The 19020-nt window shown below is 46.6% G+C and overlaps 1 protein-coding gene across 3 annotated transcripts in view; it reads right to left on the bottom strand.

Annotated features, from left to right (window-relative positions):
• Positions 1 to 19020, bottom strand: part of ABLIM3 (actin binding LIM protein family member 3) — a 128329-nt gene that overhangs the window by 13643 nt on the left and 95666 nt on the right. Inside the window, exons 10-15 of one of the 3 annotated variants that reach the window (XM_061151687.1) lie at positions 17432 to 17503; positions 9296 to 9425; positions 8535 to 8633; positions 7148 to 7195; positions 5983 to 6117; positions 4473 to 4537 (exon numbers count right to left, since the gene is read on the bottom strand). In XM_061151687.1, the coding sequence (XP_061007670.1) occupies positions 4473 to 4537; positions 5983 to 6117; positions 7148 to 7195; positions 8535 to 8633; positions 9296 to 9425; positions 17432 to 17503 (549 nt within the window). The remainder of the gene's footprint in view (positions 1 to 4472; positions 4538 to 5982; positions 6118 to 7147; positions 7196 to 8534; positions 8634 to 9295; positions 9426 to 17431; positions 17504 to 19020) is intronic. The other 2 variants (XM_061151685.1, XM_061151686.1) reach the window with 2 other exon arrangements.

Genomic DNA, 19020 nt, shown 5'->3' with positions numbered 1-19020 from the left:
TGCTTTATAAAGTTTGTAAAAATAAAAGTGAAGATATCTCATGAGAGCTTTCAGCTCAGAAAGAACATCACCTCCTGGCTGGCAATGGCTTTCTCAGGAAACTGAGAAACTTGTGGGAGTGATAGAGGCAAGTCCTCACACCATGCAGCTGTACCCATAGGGTAACTCATTCTTTTTAATTAAAAACTTGCTTTCCATGGACATGCAAAAGAGCCAGCCAGTCCATATTCCAAGCACCCACAGTGGTCTCAGGCTACTGAAGGGAGAAACCAAAACATAAGAGGGCTAAAAAGACTCCAGGCTAAAATCTAGAGGAGTTAAACTCACGTCAGCACATTGGCTCACCACCAGTCATCACTAGTGATTTTATTTCAACAAACTGACCTTGTAATGGGGAATAAAGCTTTCAAAACAAAAAGAATAAGGATGGATAGGTTGCCAGCCTCTAAGACCCCAGTCAGATTTCTGCATGTACAAAACTTATATTCACAAGTACTTGCTTCATTAGAAATTGAAGTAACTCTCATCCTGAAAATGACTAAGGTGGGGTGATGGTGGGGGGAAGGGCCTCTTCTATTGCATACACAGTTAAATTAGAGGAAGCCATGTTGATAAACACCTTTTCAGAATTCTGACCTTAAAGAAACAAAAGCCCTTCTAGGGAGAACTTGCATTTCTGTCCCTGTGTCTTTGAGATGTAAGTATTCTACCTGATTTTCTTAGGCATTTTGCGTATGTGTCATCAGTGTGGGCTCTATTTACATTTCTGATTTTTAGAAACTTGCAGGAAGAAGACAGTTGCTTTTGATTCTCAAAAAAACTGATCTGCTGTCTAAATATTATATCAGTCTTTTCCACAAACAGCAAGCCCATAGTAATCTGAGCAAGCAAATTTAACTTAATAAAACTGTTATTTATAAACTAAGTTTATATTGTAATACCTGATTCATAACTAAGTTTTTAAGGTGAAGCTAATGTAAATATGTACATATATTACACGAGGTGTCTCTACCTCCAGAAAATACTGTCAAAATTAAATTTATAAAAGAACTCTATTTAATTAGCTTAAAAGTAAGTGCTTACAAATTAAATACTTCTAAACAAAATGAAACTGGCTAGAATGAATTTCAGGTTCATCTAGGAAATATTCAATATTAGATTAATATCTGGTATTAAAACTAACTTAGGCTTGCTGGTTTAATCAAGACAGACATCTTGATTTTTGTACCAAGCTTTACTGAAGGTCAGTAAGTTCATGTTATTTCTGTTGCAGCATTTGTCAGCAAAAAAAATTGGTATGATGATATTTTTGCAAGTTATAAAGATAAAGGTAAATGAGATCAGAGTTTTCAGGTGAACCCCTTAGGAATAATTATGATTTGGGTTTTTAACTGCTTTTGAACTATGTTATTGGAGAAGATTCTTGAGAGTCCCTTGGACTGCAAGGAGATCAAACCAGTCCATCCTAAAGGAAATCATTGAAATGACTGATGCTAAAGCTGAACTCTAATATTTTGGCCACCTGATGCAAAGAACTGACTCCTTGGAAAAGACCCTGATGCTGGGAAAGATTGTAGGCAGGAGGAGAAGGGGAACAACAGAGGATGAGATGACTGGATGGCATCACCGACTCAACAGACATGAGTTTGAGTAAGCTCTGGGAGTTGGTGATGGACAGGAAGCCTGGTGTGCTGCAGTCCATTGGGTCGCAAAGAGTCAGACATGACTGAGCAGCTGAACTGAACTGATGATTTGGGTGTATTGATTTAAAATAGTTTCTGCAGATTTTTGGTAACTTAAAACTTTAGAGTTTTTCCTATTAATTTAAAATTTTTTCTTTCATATTGGAGTATAGGTGATTTAACATGCTGTGTTAGTTTCAGGTGTATAGATAAATGATTCAATTATACATATAAATATATCCATTCTTTTTCAGATTCTTTTTCCATAAAGGTTATTATAGAATATTGAGTTCCCTGTGCTATACAGTAGGTCAAAAGGACAAAAGATTTCAAAAACAAATACAGATCACTTACAGAAAAAGAATCTCACACAACCTGTCAAAAGCAGTATTCCAATAAAACTTTGTTCTCTTAACAGAGAGTGGAACCAAATCCAGTCTTGTACCAGCCCACTTCTAATAGTAATATCCAGTTACCTGTATTTGTTTTTGATATTGTCACTTTGGTTAAGTGAGTAAGTATTGTTTCACAGTGATCTATGATCCTCTTTGGCCAAGTGTTTTGAAACCTTTGTGATATTTTTGACAAATTTCCCAAAGAACAAATTCTAACTGAAGTTATTTGATCCCTAGCTAACTCTGGGATGCTTCAAAGAAATTCTGAGGCATCTCAGAAATGTTATTGGTATGTTATTAATAAATCAGGGGTCCCCAGCTTCTGGGCCATGGACTGGTACCTTCTGTCAGATCAGTGGTGACCATATTAGAAATAAAGTGCATAATAAATGTAATGTGCTTGAATCATCCTGAAACCATCCCCCTGTCCATGGGAAAATTATCTTCCACAGAACCAGTCCCTGGTGCCAAAAAGTTGGGGACGGCTGTGTTAAATTACTTGAGAAGCACTGTCAAGTTTATATTGTATGGGTAAACATCATTAATATAGATATTCCAAGATTTACATGGAATTCCTGAAAATCTGATATGTCCTACTGTAAAGTTATAAGTCATAATTCTAGTTATCTTAAAATGTTCTATATCACAGAAATATCCAAGATTCTTGTCAGTTATAATAAGTCAGATCTTTAACCTTGCCATTTTAAGTCTTGTTGTTTATAGACAATCACTGTTTTACTCTGACACTTCTATAAAATGAAAATCTTAAAAAAGATTCATTAAAAATGACTTTTGATAAGCATAAGTTTCTGATAACTTTTAGATCATACTCCTGAACTGGGTAAGAAATTTAAAAACGAATGGAAAACCTGACAACTTCATCTAGATCAACAGGAATTAATTACATGGGACTGAATGAATTGATAAATATGATTTATAACTTTATGACTTTTTCTGATATATACTGATTTTTAATTTCTGTTTTCCAGAAAAACTTTCCTCTTACACTATCACCTACAGCAAGTTGATAAAGTTAAGTATACCTTTGTAAACAGAGATGAAACATTTACCTTTGTTTCTCTACCTGATCCTTCCAGAATTTGGCTTTTCCAGCTGGATTCCCTGTAGACTCTGACTTATTTTGACCAGATTACAACTAGTTATACTAATTACTCTTTTAGTGTGTTCTCTTGTTGTTTTCAAATTATTTATACTTTGTGCCTCTCTCTGCTGCCTCTCTCTGCTGCACTATCAGTTTATTAATGTTACCAGCTGTATTGCTTATATTCTGTCTGTTTTATAAGATTGTTGTCTCTTACATTACCAATGTGTAACCAAGCCTCCAACAAATTTAATGTTATCTCAAGGCATTTGATCATATACATAACTCTACATAGAATAATTGTAATAGAGCAACTCTAGATATGGGAAGAAGGAACAAGGGAAAACATTTCCTGGATCATAACAGACTAGTAAGACACATGACCCAGAGACTTTTAGATTATCAACAGGGCCTAATCCAAGAAAAATCAGCACATTCAGTGGCCTGTCAACAGAATCTTTACCTGATCTAGGAATGCACCTTCCTGGCACCAAGAGACAAAATCGGTCATGCACTGCCTCCAAAATTGGTCGAATTTATTACCAGGAGGAAGCACCATGAGCAAAGAATGTCACCTGCCATATCAATAAACAAAGGATGTTGCTGCCACCAACCTCTGTGGCTACTCTTAGTGGTATACCCTGAGGGGATTCAGGATGGAGAAAAACAGGATACTGACCTTAGATAGTTAAGGTGCAAATTAAGGAATGATTTCAGTGAGCCCAGTCCCTTGCATCTTCCCATACATAGAAAGGGGCTTAAATTCATTACCTGGAGATGTCTGTCTTTTCTTTAGTCAGCAGCAATCTTTTGATGTTCAACTTCCTGATTTTTTTTTTTTTTTTTTTTTTGCAAAAACTATATATCCTGGCTCCTCCCTTACCTCTTTGGAACACTTTCTCAGAGCTATCTGAGAGGCTGAACCCTGGGCTTAGGTCCTGAGTATATCTGCTGAATAAAACATAATTCTCACCTTTTAGGTGGTGTGTGTGTGTTTTCCGTCGACAGTTCCTGTTGTAATTCTACCTGGTAACTTTGTGAGGGCCACAGACTCCCTCAGCAGCTGCACTACCTTCCCTTCCCACCAGCGATATACAAGTCACTGGTACCCACTGACCACCTGATGGCAGGAATAACCTACAGCTAATCCTACCAGCTGACTTTTCTGTTATGCCAAGTTTTGCATTTCTTTTTTTCTCTCGTAGTTTGAGTTTGGTTTCTGTCCCTCACAAATGAAAAAACCCTCAGTAACATACCATGGCAGCATCTCATTCAGTGGTGTGGCCTGCTTACCTTGTGCATACTGCGGTCAAAGTCGTCCTCCTCTCCTCCAGATGAGAATCTTCTGGCTCGGGGCACTGCCGGAAAAGACAGCTAGGATCAGCTCCTGCCCTGGGGAGAGGCCGTGGGGGCAGTACAGCCTGCACAGAGGGTTTCTGCTTGGCTTTACCACTTTCTAAGATGGGTGACCCCTCATAAGTGCATGGTGAGCTGTCTTCACCACGGGCCTCCCTGCACTGAGACGCCCGGTGTCCCTTCCCATTCTTGGGCTGAAAAGCGCCGGCAAAGCTAACTGCTCAGACAGAGGTAAGAAACCACGATGTTACGACTCTTGCTGACACTGGCAGGAAAGGTGCTCTCTCTGCCAAGGGCGGGGGATCAGCCTGGACCCGCCAGAGCTCATCCTGCCGTGACGAGGACAGTTAGCCTGAGGCTGGAGCCACCCAGCCCCAAGGAGAGCTCAGGTCCTGGTGGTTCCCACCCACCTCTAGACCCAGCTGTACTCCAGAAACTTGCAGTCACCTGACCCAGGAAATCCTTGTTTTGCCTCAAGTCATTTGGAGATTTTTTAAAATTTTGTTTCTCCTTTTTTTGTGATTGAAATAGTCTCATCTAAGATTCCCCTCTGAACACTATCTCCCGTGGACACTGCCCACTCCCCCACTCTGGGTTACATCTGTGCTTGTGTAACCCTTTTCCAAATGGAGAATTCTTTGAGGGTGGGGCAGGGTCACCTCTGAGCTCCCATAAAACTTTGCTCAAAATGGACATTCATTACTAAAGGTACATGCTGAAGCAAAGTGGCCCTTAATGACAGCTCCTCCCCATACTTGAAAGAAACACCATCTGGCGGGCTGGCACCTTGAGGACCATTAAGACCCCAACCAGGTGCCTCCGAGAGCCTTCCATTGCCCACAATCCTCTCTTTTCCATTCTCCAAACCATTTCCCACCTACAGCCAAAGTGGTCTCTTAGAAACATAAATCTGATCATGCCACCACTTTTAACAACTTCCTACTATTTTGGATAAAGATCAAAATCCTCAAGGCCCTGTCTTATCTGGCCTCTCACCCCCAGCCCCGCCCTTCCTTCTCTGAGCTCAAGATTAAGCTGACAGCCTTTCCTTTGCTCCAGTAGAGCCCATCCTCCGATCTTGGGTCTTTGCAGATGTGTTTCTACACCCTGTAGGCTTACTTGCTGCTCACCCTGTGGCAGCCAAGGCTCTATATGTGAGAAGCTTCTGTCATCTTCCAGGCTGCATGGCATGCCCCTGCCATCAGCTCTCTACCTTCTGTACCTCACCTCCCTCTCCAGTTGGGACCTGTGTCTTGTCTACAAGGGCAAGGACTTGCTCTAGTTTGCTTTCCAGTGTCTCCTGAAGGCCCATGACTGCGCTCAGTACATGTTTGCTGATAAATGCATTATTGTGTGAAGGAGTGGCGACCGTCTGTCCTAGCCCTCTGTGTCCCTGGTGTAGGTAACAGGGCTTTGGTCCTGGCTCCCTTGTGGAGGGGGGTGGTACCTTTGGGGGACCCGTGGTAGGTCCAGTACTCAGACTCCATCGCGTAGTAGGGGTCTGGCGAGTAGGCTGGACTGTACTTAGAGGCCTGGCTGATGTCTTCACTTGTTTTGCTCTTGGTTGCTGTCGACAAATCACCTGCAAAGGACCCAGAGAAAGAGCTTCAGGGAGCCCAGACGTTCTAGAGGAGTGTCCTGGACACACTGTCCCTGTTTCACTGGGCTCCAGCCCAGGGGAGGGAAGCCACATCCAGGCCAGGGTCTGAGACATGGGCGTTAGAGCTGGAAAAGCACTGAGGTGTCAAGCCTCTCATTTCACAGTTGGGAATCTGAACATCTGAGGGGGAGGGCCTTGCTCAGACCACACAGCGAGTGAGACCAGAACTGGATCAGAACGAACATGTCTCAGCAGTGGTTCCCCCTCTGAGCACATCTAGGAGTCATGAATGAAGCAGGTTACAGTGCAGAGTCGTGTAGGCTACATGCTTAGTATTTCTAATTAAGGAAGTCTAGGGCAGGGGAGAGGCCAGGGTATCTGATCTGTAAATAAATTTCGGGTGCAGGTGGTCCACAGGCCATTCTGTAAGAAACACTAAATGGATGAACAAATGCATGAAGGCGCCCTCAGCCCCTTTCTCATCCACACCCCATCTCCAGGCCTCCAGGTATGTACTTCCAGGACATGGTGACAGAGAACAGCTTAGAGCAGTGGTTCCCAAGCTGGGCTGGACATTAGAATCACCTGGAGAAACTGTTACAAATACACAGCTTGGATTAAGTCCAGGGTGAGGCCCAGGAACCTCTATGCATCCCTCGGGATTCTAACGGACCTCCACGTTTGAGGACAAATGCCTGGGAGCATCACTCTCCCAGGGCCACTGCATTTGACAAGCGTTACTCTGACCATGGATCTTAGGACACCAGCCAGCAGGGGAAGGTGGGGCTGGGGGGCGGTGAGATGGTGGGAAAGGACCTAGGGGATACAAGGCCTTCCTTGCCCTTTCGAAATGACACCAAACCCCACCCATGGCCACCATGAGTGAGCAGCCGACGAGGACCAAGCTGCATCCTTGTTGGCGTCCCTCATGGTGGCCCTGCAGAGCCATCTGTACCGGTTATTAACTGCCCCTCCCCTTGCCTGGCCGAGCCCGCTCCGCCCCTGACCATACCATGCCGCTTGTAGATCGGGGGTTTCCGGTAGATGTTACTTTCTCCAGCTGCCAGACAGATCAGGGAGGGGCAGTGAAAAGGAGAGAGAAAGACAGGAGAACAGGAGACAGCAGTTGGTCAGTTGGTCCCAGAAGAGAAGTGCTTAGCAGCTTCTCCCGAGGCTTCCCTCAGCCTCTCTCCGTGGACTTCCTCTTCTAAAGGTGAGCCTCCAACCTCATCCCATCCGGTTCCGGGAAAGATGAGGGGAAACGGGGTGGATGGATTCAAACAGGGCAGAGGCAGGGGCTTGGGCTGGAATGGTGGGCATGCAGGTAAAGGCAGGCTTGTGCTCAGCAAGACTCCATGCGGGAAGGTGCCCCCGCCTCCACCCGGTGGCCATGCCTCATTCCACATGGACATCCCCAGAACCTTTCAGCCACAGTTCCACACTCTCGCCACCCCGACCCCCCACCCAAATAGACCAGATGAGAACTTTCTGGGGCAACTGAGAATGGTGGAGAAGAAACAGCAGGACCAACTTCTGGGAAAAAGTGAGTGGGCAGTGAAAACCTGGGCTTAGAGTTGGGAGACCGGGGCCTAGGTCTGGCTCTGCTGAACTTAGGGTAAGACCTTTTCCAAGGACCCCCACCCTCTGCCTTCCTCTACCTTCCCATCACTTTCCCTCATGCTCACCACCTTCAGCTGCTCTGGCCTGCTGCAGGCAGTGTTTTAGGGCCTTTGGACTGGCTGTTTCCTCCACCCAGGATGTTTAACCCTGGGATATCTTTTGGCTTCCATGTCACCTCCTCCAAGAAGCCCTTCCTGACTACCTCACCTAGCCCAGCCTCCTTCACCCTGTCACTTTACCACAGTGCCCTGTTTTTATTACATTTAGCACCCATCTCCTGAAATTATACTTTTACTTATTTGTTTACTTATTTATTAGCTCTCTTCCCACATTAGAACTTAAAACACCCTGAAGGCAGGGAGTGGGCTGGTTGGAGCACAGCTGCACCTTTAGGATCCAGAACAGGGCTGGCTGCCTGGAAGGAACAACTCAGGCTCCAGGAAGCTAAGTCCCGGTCCTGAGGTCACGAGCTTATAAGCGGCAGAATCAAGGATTCAGTCTCAAGAGTTTTGATGCAAAAGCCCATGACCTTTAGCACGGTTACTGCCACATCCCATCACAGCCCTCAGACCTAGGCACTTTGCTGGACTGCTTCCTGGTGGTCCTGATCAAGGTTGGTTCTGTCTTGTGGATGGGCTAAGGTTAGTGGACGTGTTGGAGCTGGAGGTGGGCTAGTGCAGGTGACTGGTTAGGGAGGGTCCCCAGCACCCATTTCTCCTCGGTGCCGGTGACCCCACGGAGCATGCACCCATGCCGGGAATTCCAGGCTGGCAGCCTACCTGGGATGTGAAAGTGCTTGGGAGCCTGGTAAGAGGTCGGAGTGGAGGACCTCACATCTAACTGGCTATGGTATGGAGAGCTCCGGCCACTCTCGGGCCCTGGAGCACGCAGGCAGTGGTCCCCAGAGAGAACAGAGGCACAGAGAAAACAGGCATTAATGCAGCGGCAGCAGTGACAGCAGCAGTGAGGTGGTGACGGCAGGATGGCGCGGGTGCTGTGCCCTCATGCACGCGTCTGCAGAGACAGGCTTGGCCCCGTTGTCCTGATTCACCCCCGAGTCAGGTTTTGCGGGTTGTGAGAACCAACAGCACTGAGCGTCTTTGCCCCTCTTAGCGCCCCACCTGGGCCGCTCCCTCAATCGCTCTGCCCGCTTCATCCCTAACCACTGAGTGGCCCTTGGTTGAGCCAGGCCGCTCTGGCCCTCTGGTCCCTCCCCTCTGGATGGGACAGGACAAACGATGGAGATGCAGGCGTCTTCTCTCAGCCAGGGCGGCTGGGCGGTCTGCCACTTCCCCCACCCCCAACCCCAGCAGCACACCACCCACCTCCGGCGGCATCTCAGTACCATGTACCCCTCCTCTTCCCCTGCCAGGGGCATCGGCGGGGACTTGGCGAGGCCTGGGTGCCACAGGCCTCCCGGGAACCATGCTATGATGGAGATGTCGCAGGGAGCCCCATGCTGTCTCCACAGCTGGGGACATAAACCACAGTGCCGGCCCTTGGCTTTTCCTGTCCCTTTGGGGGCGTCCCCCTTCCTTACCGGAGCGGTAGTAGTGATGAGGAGAGCGGGAGAAGGTGGGGGACATGCCCTGTCGGCTGTAGGTGGGGGAGTCGATGTATCCTGGGCTGGAGGCCCGTCTCTGCCGGAGGTCCAGGTTCTCATAGATGTCCTGAAGGGGAGGAAGCAGGGTCTTGAGCAAGACCTGCATTAGGGGGGCCTGGAGCCAAGGGTCCAGCAGGCAGCAGGGGGAGTGACATGACTCTGGGATTCCGGGGGCTGAAGCACAGTGCTGCCCTCCCGAATACAGACACCGCCTCCCTGGGTGACGCTTCTCAGGGACTTTGCCTGCTCCCAGACACCCTTGAATGGAACCCATATGTCAAGTCCCAGGGATCCTAACTGAGGATCACAGAAGCATCAGGGAGGCCATCCCTGGAAGGAAGGTTCTCCCCACCATCTCTGCTCTTTAAGTCACTGCCACGTCCTCCGGATCATGCTCTTAACTCTCCCCATCTCTGCTCAGGTTGTGGGAACACCTTTGGAGGCTGTGCAAGAGCTAAATCAGGAGTCTGCTTGGTCAGCATAAAAGGACACGATTCTAGAAAAGGTCTCCCGGAACCAGCTTAATTACCTGGGAGTAGGGAGATAAGGTTCCCAGCGACTTGGAGGTGAAGTTTGAAGGCAGTCGTGGAAGGAGCGAAAGGAGAGAGGAGGGTGAGAGGGAGGGACAGAGAGTAGTTACATGGAGCAGAGAGAGGCCTGCAGCTGCCCCGAAGCCCCCCACCCCGGATTACACTTCACCTCCCAGGATGTCAGCAGTGCTCATGGGTGGGAGGGAACCTTGAGATCATGTCTCCAAGAGGGGACAAGGGGGCTCGAGGCGCCTCAGGAAAGGATTGGTAGGGTCTTCATTGGGACACCAGCCTCCCCACTGCAAGCTCAGAGCCAGTCCATGGCCCTTCCCTGACCCTCTACCAGTTCACGCCCCCTCTGTGGTTCAGAGTACAGGGCACAGGGCAGGGGTCCCAAATGCAGGGCCAAGCAAGAGCCAGGCTGGTGCCATCAAAGCAGGAGTTGGGCTGGTGGGCAGGGGAGCAGGAAGCCGAGGATGGAAGGCATCGCCCGCAGAGGGGATGGCGCTCAGCTCCAGGGCACCCAGGCCAGCCCCATAGTAACACAGCTTATTTTCCAAGACAAGACAGAAGAGCAGACACCTATGTGAAATATCCTAATGTCTAAGTGTTGATAACTAATTTACATTTTTAAAAGACACTCTGTGAGTGAAACAAAACAAATCTGGTGCTGGCCTGTGGCCCCCTCTTTGCCATCTCTGGCTTCAGGAGACTCAGCCTCTGCCAAATGCTTGGTTTCCTTTTACTGGTCCATTTCAGAGGCCAGAACTCAGAGAATCTCAGCACTGGGCTCTTAAACCAAATGAAACCTCATCCTCCTTAAGAGAGGAAGGGGTCAGCAACAAAGTGGGGACAAGGCCAGGGCCCCTTCTAAAGTGCCAGATAATCTTAGCACAGGGGCCTGGGATGGGTTTAGGCACCTCCTGGGATGTCTGCTGCCAGGACCTCTGGTAGTAGCACCACTGCCTGTCCCAGAGAATGCTTTCTCTTGTCCAGCAGCCGTTTAGTTATTTCAAAACCCTTCTGATGCTGCCTTTTTATAAAAGTGTCTCTTGCCCTAAGCACAGGCCAGGGGCAACACCCAGAGAAACTACCTAACCAGGGTTTATAAACTTAACTGGCCTCTGAGCCTGGCTGGTGATGAGAGCTGGAGGCTGTATATAAAACCTCTCCACTGTAAGAGGAAAAACGGCTCAAGCAATAAGAGGTCACAGGTTCTCGGCTTTAATGTTGGGGTTCTTAGGGTGTAGTGGGGATCGGAGAGAGTTGGGGAGCCCGTGTCCTGCCTACAGAGGGTGCTACTCCCTGTCTCCAGGTGGTGGAAATACCGGGGTAGTGTTGCCAGTTCTGATTTTTCAAAAAAAGCCAGATTTTGGATGAAATGGCTTGATTTTTAAGTGTTGACTACAAAAACCAGTTTAAAAGAGTCTGGGGGTCACCACTGTGGAGGCCTCAGTCTTGGTGATTGAGGGGCCTGGGGACCCCATGGGCCCTCTTCTCCTCCAACAGTCCCAGAGAGAGGGTGAGACCCCGTACCTCTCCATAGCCACACCTCTCCAGCATCTCGTCGGACGTGTATCGGGAATGAGGCTCGTAGGAAATGAGGTCAGGGCGTTGTACCTCGTAGATTGACTTAACCTTGGGGAGAGCTGCCAGGTCTTTGTAATTAAGGATCTCATTATCCACTTTAGCCTGAGGAAGAGGGAAATGGACAGGAAAGAAGCAGAAAGATAAGCGGGAAAGGAGAGTGGAAATAAAAGTCAGGCACAGAGGGAATGAGCCTCTTCAGTTAGGACGAAAGACTCAGAAAATGTGAAAATAAGACAAGTCATTCATTCCACCTGGGCTGACGGTGATTGGGCACATGCGTGTGCTGTCCTGTGCTATATAGGAATGACCTTCTCTAAGTGTTAGGTCACTTCTGTGAAAGAAGGAAGGGTCAACATTGTTCCTATATTTTAGAACAAAAAATTTTTAAACTTGTATGGAAACACAAAAGACCTTGAATAACCAAAACAATCCTGAGAAAGAAAAACAAAGCTGGAGCAATCAGGCTCTCTAACTTCAGACTATACTACAAAGCTACAGCAATCAAAATGGCTTGGCACAGGCACAAAAACAGAAATGTATCAATGGAACAGGACAGAAATGCCAGAAATAAACCCATGTACCAATGGTCAATTAATCTACCACAAAGGAGGCAAGAATATACCATGGAGAAAAAGTCTTTTCAATGAGTGGTGTTGGGAAAACTGGACATCTACATGTAAAAGAATGAAATTAGAACATTCTCTAACATCATATATTGTTGTTGCTATTTAGTCACTAAATCCAACTCTTTGTGACCCCAAGGAGTGTAGCCCGCCAGGCTCCTTTATCCATGGGATTTCCTAGGCAAGGAAATCCCAGGAGTTGCCATTTCCTTCTCGAGGGGGTCTTTTTGATCCAGGGATCAAAACTGTGCTTCCTGTATTGGCAGGTAGATTCTTTATCACTGAGCACCAGGGAAGCCCAACATCATACATAAACTTAAAATGGACTAAAAATCTAAATTTGAGACCAAATAATATAAAACTCTTAGAGGAAAACAGGCAAAATATTCTTTGACATAAATCATTGCAGTACCTTTTTGGATCCACCTCATAGAGTAACGAAAATAAGAGCAAAAATAAACAAAGGGAATCTAATTAAACTTAAATTTTTTTGCATAGCAAAGGGAAATCAAACAGAACAAAAAGATAACCCACAGAATGGGAGAAAATATTTTCAAATGAAGTGACCAATAAGGGATTGATCTCCAAAATACACAAACAGCTCATGTAGCTGAATATCAAAGAAGACAAAACAAACAATTCAATCAAAAAATCGGCAGAAAATCTAAACAGACATTTCTCCAAAGAAGACATACAGATGGCCAAGAGGCACAAAAGAATGTGCTCAACATCGCTAATTATGAAAAACGCAAATCAAAACTACAATGAGATATCACCGCACACCAGTCGAGTAGCCATCATCAAAAAGTTTAAAGACAGTAATTGCTGGAGAGAGTGTGGAAAAAAGGGAACCCTCTTACATTGTTGGTGGGAATATAAATTGGTATAACCACTGCAGAGAATAGTATGGAGGGTCCTTAGAAAACTAGAAATAGAGTTAACATATGATCCAGCAATCTCATCCCTGGGCATATATCCACAGAAAACTGTACTTCAAAAAGATGCATGCAGCCCAGTGTTCACTGCAGCACTATTTACAGTAGTTAAGACATGGAAACAACCTAAGTGTCTATCAACAGAGGCATGGACACACACATAATGGAGTCTTACTCAGCCATAAGGGAGAATGAAATAACACCATTTACAGCAACATGAATGAACCTGGAGATTGTCATACCAAGTGAAATAAGTCAGAGAAAGACAAATACCCTATGATATCAGGTATATGTGGAATCTAAAACAATGATACAAATGAACATAGCAGACTCACAGACTTCAAAAGCAGACTTATGGCTGCCAAATGTATGGTTGATACATTTTTTTTTGGTATCAAAAAATGATACAAATGAACATAACAGACTCACAGACTTCAAAAGCAAGACTTGTGGTTGCCAAGGTAGAGGGGAGGGTTAGACTGCAAGTTTGGGACTGACAAATACTCACTAGTATATATGGAATGGATAGTCCACAGGGACCTACTATATAGCACAGGGAACTCTACTCAATATTCTATAATGGGAAAAGAATCTGAAAAAGAATGGATATGTATACATGTATAGCTGAGTAACTTTGTTGTACACCTGAAACTCACACAATATTGTAAATCAACTATTCTCCAATATAACATAAAAATTAAATAAAATATTATTCCTGTTTTCCAGATGAGGAAATTATAGCCCAAAAGATCCTCTAACTTGTACCACTTAACCAGTAGGGCTGAATCCAGCCTTCCAGACCCACACAGTGAGGGCATCCTTGAAGAAGATGCTGAAGATGTAAAGACAGAATTCATCATGACAGTAAAACACCAGTGAACATGTGATGACCATTTATAATAAGCCAGACTGCATCCCCCTTCTGTGGATTAACTGAGTTAATAGAACTCCCAGCTCTAATAGTACATACTAATATTATCCTCATTTTTGCATAAGGAAATAGGCACAGAGAAATCAATGAACTCGCCCAAGGTCAAATAGCTAATAAGTAGCAGTACTAGAATTCAAGCCCAGGCACTCTAGCCTGGGAGCCTGCCCTCTCCATTGGCCTCTCCTGGCCTCCTGGGATGGTGAGGTCGCTGCCCTCAGAGAGCTGCGCCTCCCACTGAACTGAAGCCAGCCTCTACGGGACTACCTGACTTGACCTGAGTTCAGCCCTCTGGAAGCACAAGGGTTGAGAGATAGCGCCCCCTGCTGGGGACAGCCCCGTCTCATGGCGCCTGAAGCCAGCTCCTTTCTGTGTCTGTGTCCTCCAGCCATTCCCTGTTTCTGGTCACCCGGTTTTACCGTGGTCAATTAGAATCTGTCTCCCAAAACCACTGGGGCTTACAAGGTCCTGAGGTGAGGTAGATTAAGAGAGAATCCAGGGAGACTGTATTATTCTCTAATAGTCTCCCAGTACCTGGGGGGGCCAGGTAAGTCTCAAGAGTCAGCAACTTTCATAAAGACCTTAGGACTGTTGATATTTTAAACACGTCCCAAGGCCCTTCCACTCCTCCAACCCCATCCCATCCTGCTGCTGTCTGGGCACTGTGCTGTTCATTGTCTGCTCAACTGAGACCCACAGCCCACTCCTGCTGGCCCCGCTCTGAGGTCCCACGGACTATGTTACGGGCGCTCTGGTTGTCAGCTGGGTTTGGTCAACAGGGGGCGCCCGCAGGTCGAGACTGAGTGGAGAGAGCTTTCTGTGTGTGTGTGTGTCTCCCTTGCATGGCCCTGCCCGCCCTTAGTGGATCCGGCTCCTGTCCTGGCTGCTCTGCCACAGCTCCAGCCTGGCCAGTCCTTCCCTTCTGCCATAGTAGGTCTCCTGGGTGCCCTGGCCCTACCCATGCTTCTGTACATGCTCCCTTCACACTGACACCCCTTCAACCATGCCATCTCATTCCTGCTAGACCCTGCCCAGGTCAGATGCCCATGTCTGGACCAGTCTGGGGGTGTGTGTGTAAGAGAATCTTATCAGGAGACTCCACTCACTGAATTAACTGCTGCCTTTTGTCCTGCGATGTTAGATCTTGACCTTGAGAGCTCTTGGCATCTTACAGACTTGTCAATATCAGAGGCATCCTAACATAATGAGCAGGAAGGAAGGAAGGGAACACACTGGGCTGGAGGTGATTCCAGCAGTCAGTGGGGAGTGGAGCAAAGTCTGAAAGAACCTGCCCCTCCAGGTTCACCGATCATCCTAATACCAAACCTCCATATTTATGAACATGAAGCCAATACTTGATCTTTCTGCCTGTTATGGAATGCCCCAGAAGTGGCTGGATGGACTCTTCCTTGAATTTGGAAACCATGCTTGCAATGGTCTGACTTAAAACAAGGCTCACATGACAAGGGCAGTCACTTCCGAGAGCAGCTGGAGGTGAGAGCAGAGGAATACGGGAGGGGAGACACACAGGCCCGTGCTGGGCTGCCAGGGGTGACTGGTCTCCGTGGATAAGCCCCCATTTGGAGGACACCGTGGCAGGTGCCCCCAGCTCCTGCTGTTCATCTGGAGTGGGGCTGCTTCTCCCAGGGGCAACTCTATGAACTCCAGAACTCCAGGGTGAATGTCATCAGGGCCTAACTTACATCACAAAAGTTCAGGGGCTCCCTGGGGGGAACGGCCAGGGGCCAATGGCATTCTGTTTCCCCATGTGTCTGAGCTCCCATATCCTGGTAACTCTCTTCTAGAGACATGCTCATTTTTGCCTGTGACCTCCTCACCCCATGAGCCCTGAAACTAAGCTCATTAATCCTACTTTAGTCCGAATCCATTCACAGCACCAGGGGGATTATTATCTCTCTTGCTCTGGACCGGAATCTCCAATGAGGACAGCCTGTGATCAAAGTCACTTGTCTTTTGTGGGAGCCATATGGCTGTATTGACCCATATGGAAGTTGCAGTCAGTGGTAACTCACGTCTCTTAAAGGAGAGGAAATAGTCTTGTCAATGGACATTATCCAGGGATCAAGGAGGAAACTGAATGTGGGTCTGGAGTGAAATGATGATGAAGCAATGGTGGGCAGGGCCTACTCAGGGCTGCTGGCTGTCTCTATAACTTCTTATGAGGAGGGCTTTCCTGCTTTCCTGCTCTAGACCACTTCCCACTTCCCTCTGGTCTTTGTGGCCCTTTGACTTGAGGAAGGCTGCAGGGCTCTGGAATCAGGTCTGCTGATTGTCGGGCCCCATGGCTACTGACTGCAGTCCGCTCTGGCTTGGCCCACCCCCACCTCTGCGATCTCACTTCCATTTACCTCTCAGGCCTGAGCTAACTGTTTCTTCCTCAGGAGTCTTCTCCCAAATGATCCTAGGCTGTCAGGTCCCTCTGTTCATCTGCAGCATCAGCAGAGCACCCTGCACATTTTCTTATGAGCACTTATTACAGTGTCATCTGATTATCTGTGGAATTATGGAATGTTACGAGGACAGGCAGCAGGTGAATGCAGTTCACCAGAGCCCAGCACTTAGGCCAGAGGGGACACTGAGTACCTATCTGCTTAATGAATGAGTGAATATATTACACATCCAAGGGGCCTGTGAGATCATCTAACTCAACTCTTGTCCTTTCTACCACATCCCTGCATATGAGGGGCGTCTCTGTGTTTGAAGCCTCTGGGGCTGGGAACTCAGACTCAAGCAAGTACTTTACTCCATCCCTGGACTCTTCACATGATCAGAAAGCTCTTTATGTTTGCAGACCTTTTACAGCCATGTTTCCACATTCCTATGGCTTCTTCCTCCTGTCTGCCTCTTTACCACAACCATCATTTCCACATCAACATCCCACCCAAGACCCACTCCGAATACCACTGTGATCCAAGTTTTCTTCTTGCTCTGGTCTCAGTGAGTCCTGGGGAAGAGGCACATCACACTGGTTTCAGAGCTGCTTGTGAACTGAATACGATCCCTGTAACTATTACAAGGCTGTGGCCTCCACAAGGGCAGGGCCCACGTTGTCCCTGTGCCCTGCTGCATCCTCAGGACCCAGCACAGAGCCTGGCACAGGACAGGCACACACGAGACACCAGATGGATGGAAACCTGACTGCCAACTTTGCCTGTCTTTAGAGACTCTTTGGGGCTTCCCCGGCGACTCAGCAGTAAAGAATCTGCCTGCAATGCAGGAGACGTGGGTTCGAACCTTGGGTCAGGAAGATCCCCTGGAGGAGGGCATGGCAACCCACTCCAGTATTCTTGCCTGAAGAATTCCATGGACAGAGGAACCTGGCGGGCTACAGTCCATGGGGTTGCAAAGAGTTGGACATGACTTAGTGGTTGAGCATGCATGCAGAAACTCTCTTGTTACCAGGCCTGGGGAAGAAAAGGGGTTAGTGGCTGCAAAGTGATACATACACAGATGACTCGGTTGGGTGACCCGATGCTAGATCCAGGGGGTGAGATGGACGTTTCAGACGTCCGCCGATGCTGTGGGAGAGAGGAAGACAGAGTGAGAGGCTGCGCGTGTCGCTCGGTGGGGCGGGGGAATGGGGGCATAGCTCTTTGGGGCACATCAGTAATACTGCTAAAAGCACTCTCCAGCTCCTTCGGTACTCCCTCTTTATATTCTGCCTTTTAAATCAATGTCTGACTGTGAATGAAAGTGGAAATGCACAGCACCTTATGTGGTTGGACAGAATTTGTTTTTCAAGTATTTTTAACTGGCCTGTTAGATGGTAGTGAGAGTCGCTCAGTCGTGTCCGACTCTTTGCGATCCCATGGACTGGAGCCAGGCTCCTCTGTCCATGGAATTCTCCAGGCAAGAATAATCTACTCATAAAACTTGTCATTTTGGCTTATCCCTGTCAATAATGTATTTACTTTAAATGGATAAAAGTGGTTAGCATCATTCCTTAGCAGTTTGTTTATACAAAATGGAAAGGGAGGTTAAATGCTGTGTAATTTGCACAATATGCTGATTATTTTTATAGTGTACCCATTGCAAAATGACATCAACCTTAAGTGAGACACTTAAAAAATCTTTCTCTGAACGATGACAATGATGGATTAATGGCTCCCTTAACAGAACAGCTCACTGTTCATCTTTGGTGCGTTTAAGAGAGTGGTAGCAAGCACAGTTAAATGGAAAACAGATGGGAAATCAAGGATCACTGGTAAACTATGTGATTTTAGGCATCTCGAATTCCTGATCTGTGAAATGAGGGGCTGGTCTTAAGGACTGCTACATTCCCTTCAGGATCTCTCATCCTATAAGTTAAAGCCACCAGGGAAGCCCCTAGAGCATTCTAAGCTGGACTACACAGCACTGCTTCCCAAATGTAGGTCATGGACTAGTGTGTCTCTGGGGAGATGAATTTAGGAAAAAATTAGATAATACTGAGTCAGAGTGAGAGAATAAAATGTAAAATTCTATTTCAATCCTCTTGGTTAGATTAAGGAAGAAATCTTAATTTGGTCCTAGTACATTTCAATAACAATTGCTAATTCCATTCCCTGACTCTCTCCCCGACTTTTTTTTTTTTTTTTTTTTTAGAAAAAAGAAAGTATAGGCAATATGATTAGCTAAAATTTCTAGAGTTATTCTTCCAAAATATTTCATTTTCAATGAATTTATTTTTGGGTTACCTTCTATTTATAGAAAGTAATACTGATTTTCCACTGGGTGATACAGTCTCATTTTAAAATGTTTGATTAACTGAAAAGGAGTAAGTGATTTCAACAAAAAATAAAGTACACGAAGATATAAGTGGTACACAGATACAGCAAAAAGCATCTGGTTTGTAGACAGATAACTGAAACTCAAGAAATGCCAACAAAGAGAAGGAAATGGTGGAAGAAAAGGACAAATAGGTCTTCTTGTACCTTAAAAAGGAGAGGCCTTGGAAGAAACAGGGGAGAAAACTCACAGCTCAAAAAAATTTGCATCAATAAACCAGCTCTTTCACAAATGAAACAGACGAGATGGCAAAGGATATAGTTTAACC

Source organism: Dama dama, chromosome 9, assembly GCF_033118175.1.
Source record: "Dama dama isolate Ldn47 chromosome 9, ASM3311817v1, whole genome shotgun sequence".
Classification (NCBI taxonomy): Eukaryota; Metazoa; Chordata; class Mammalia; order Artiodactyla; family Cervidae; genus Dama; species Dama dama.
This window is presented reverse-complemented; position numbering and strand designations above follow the sequence as displayed.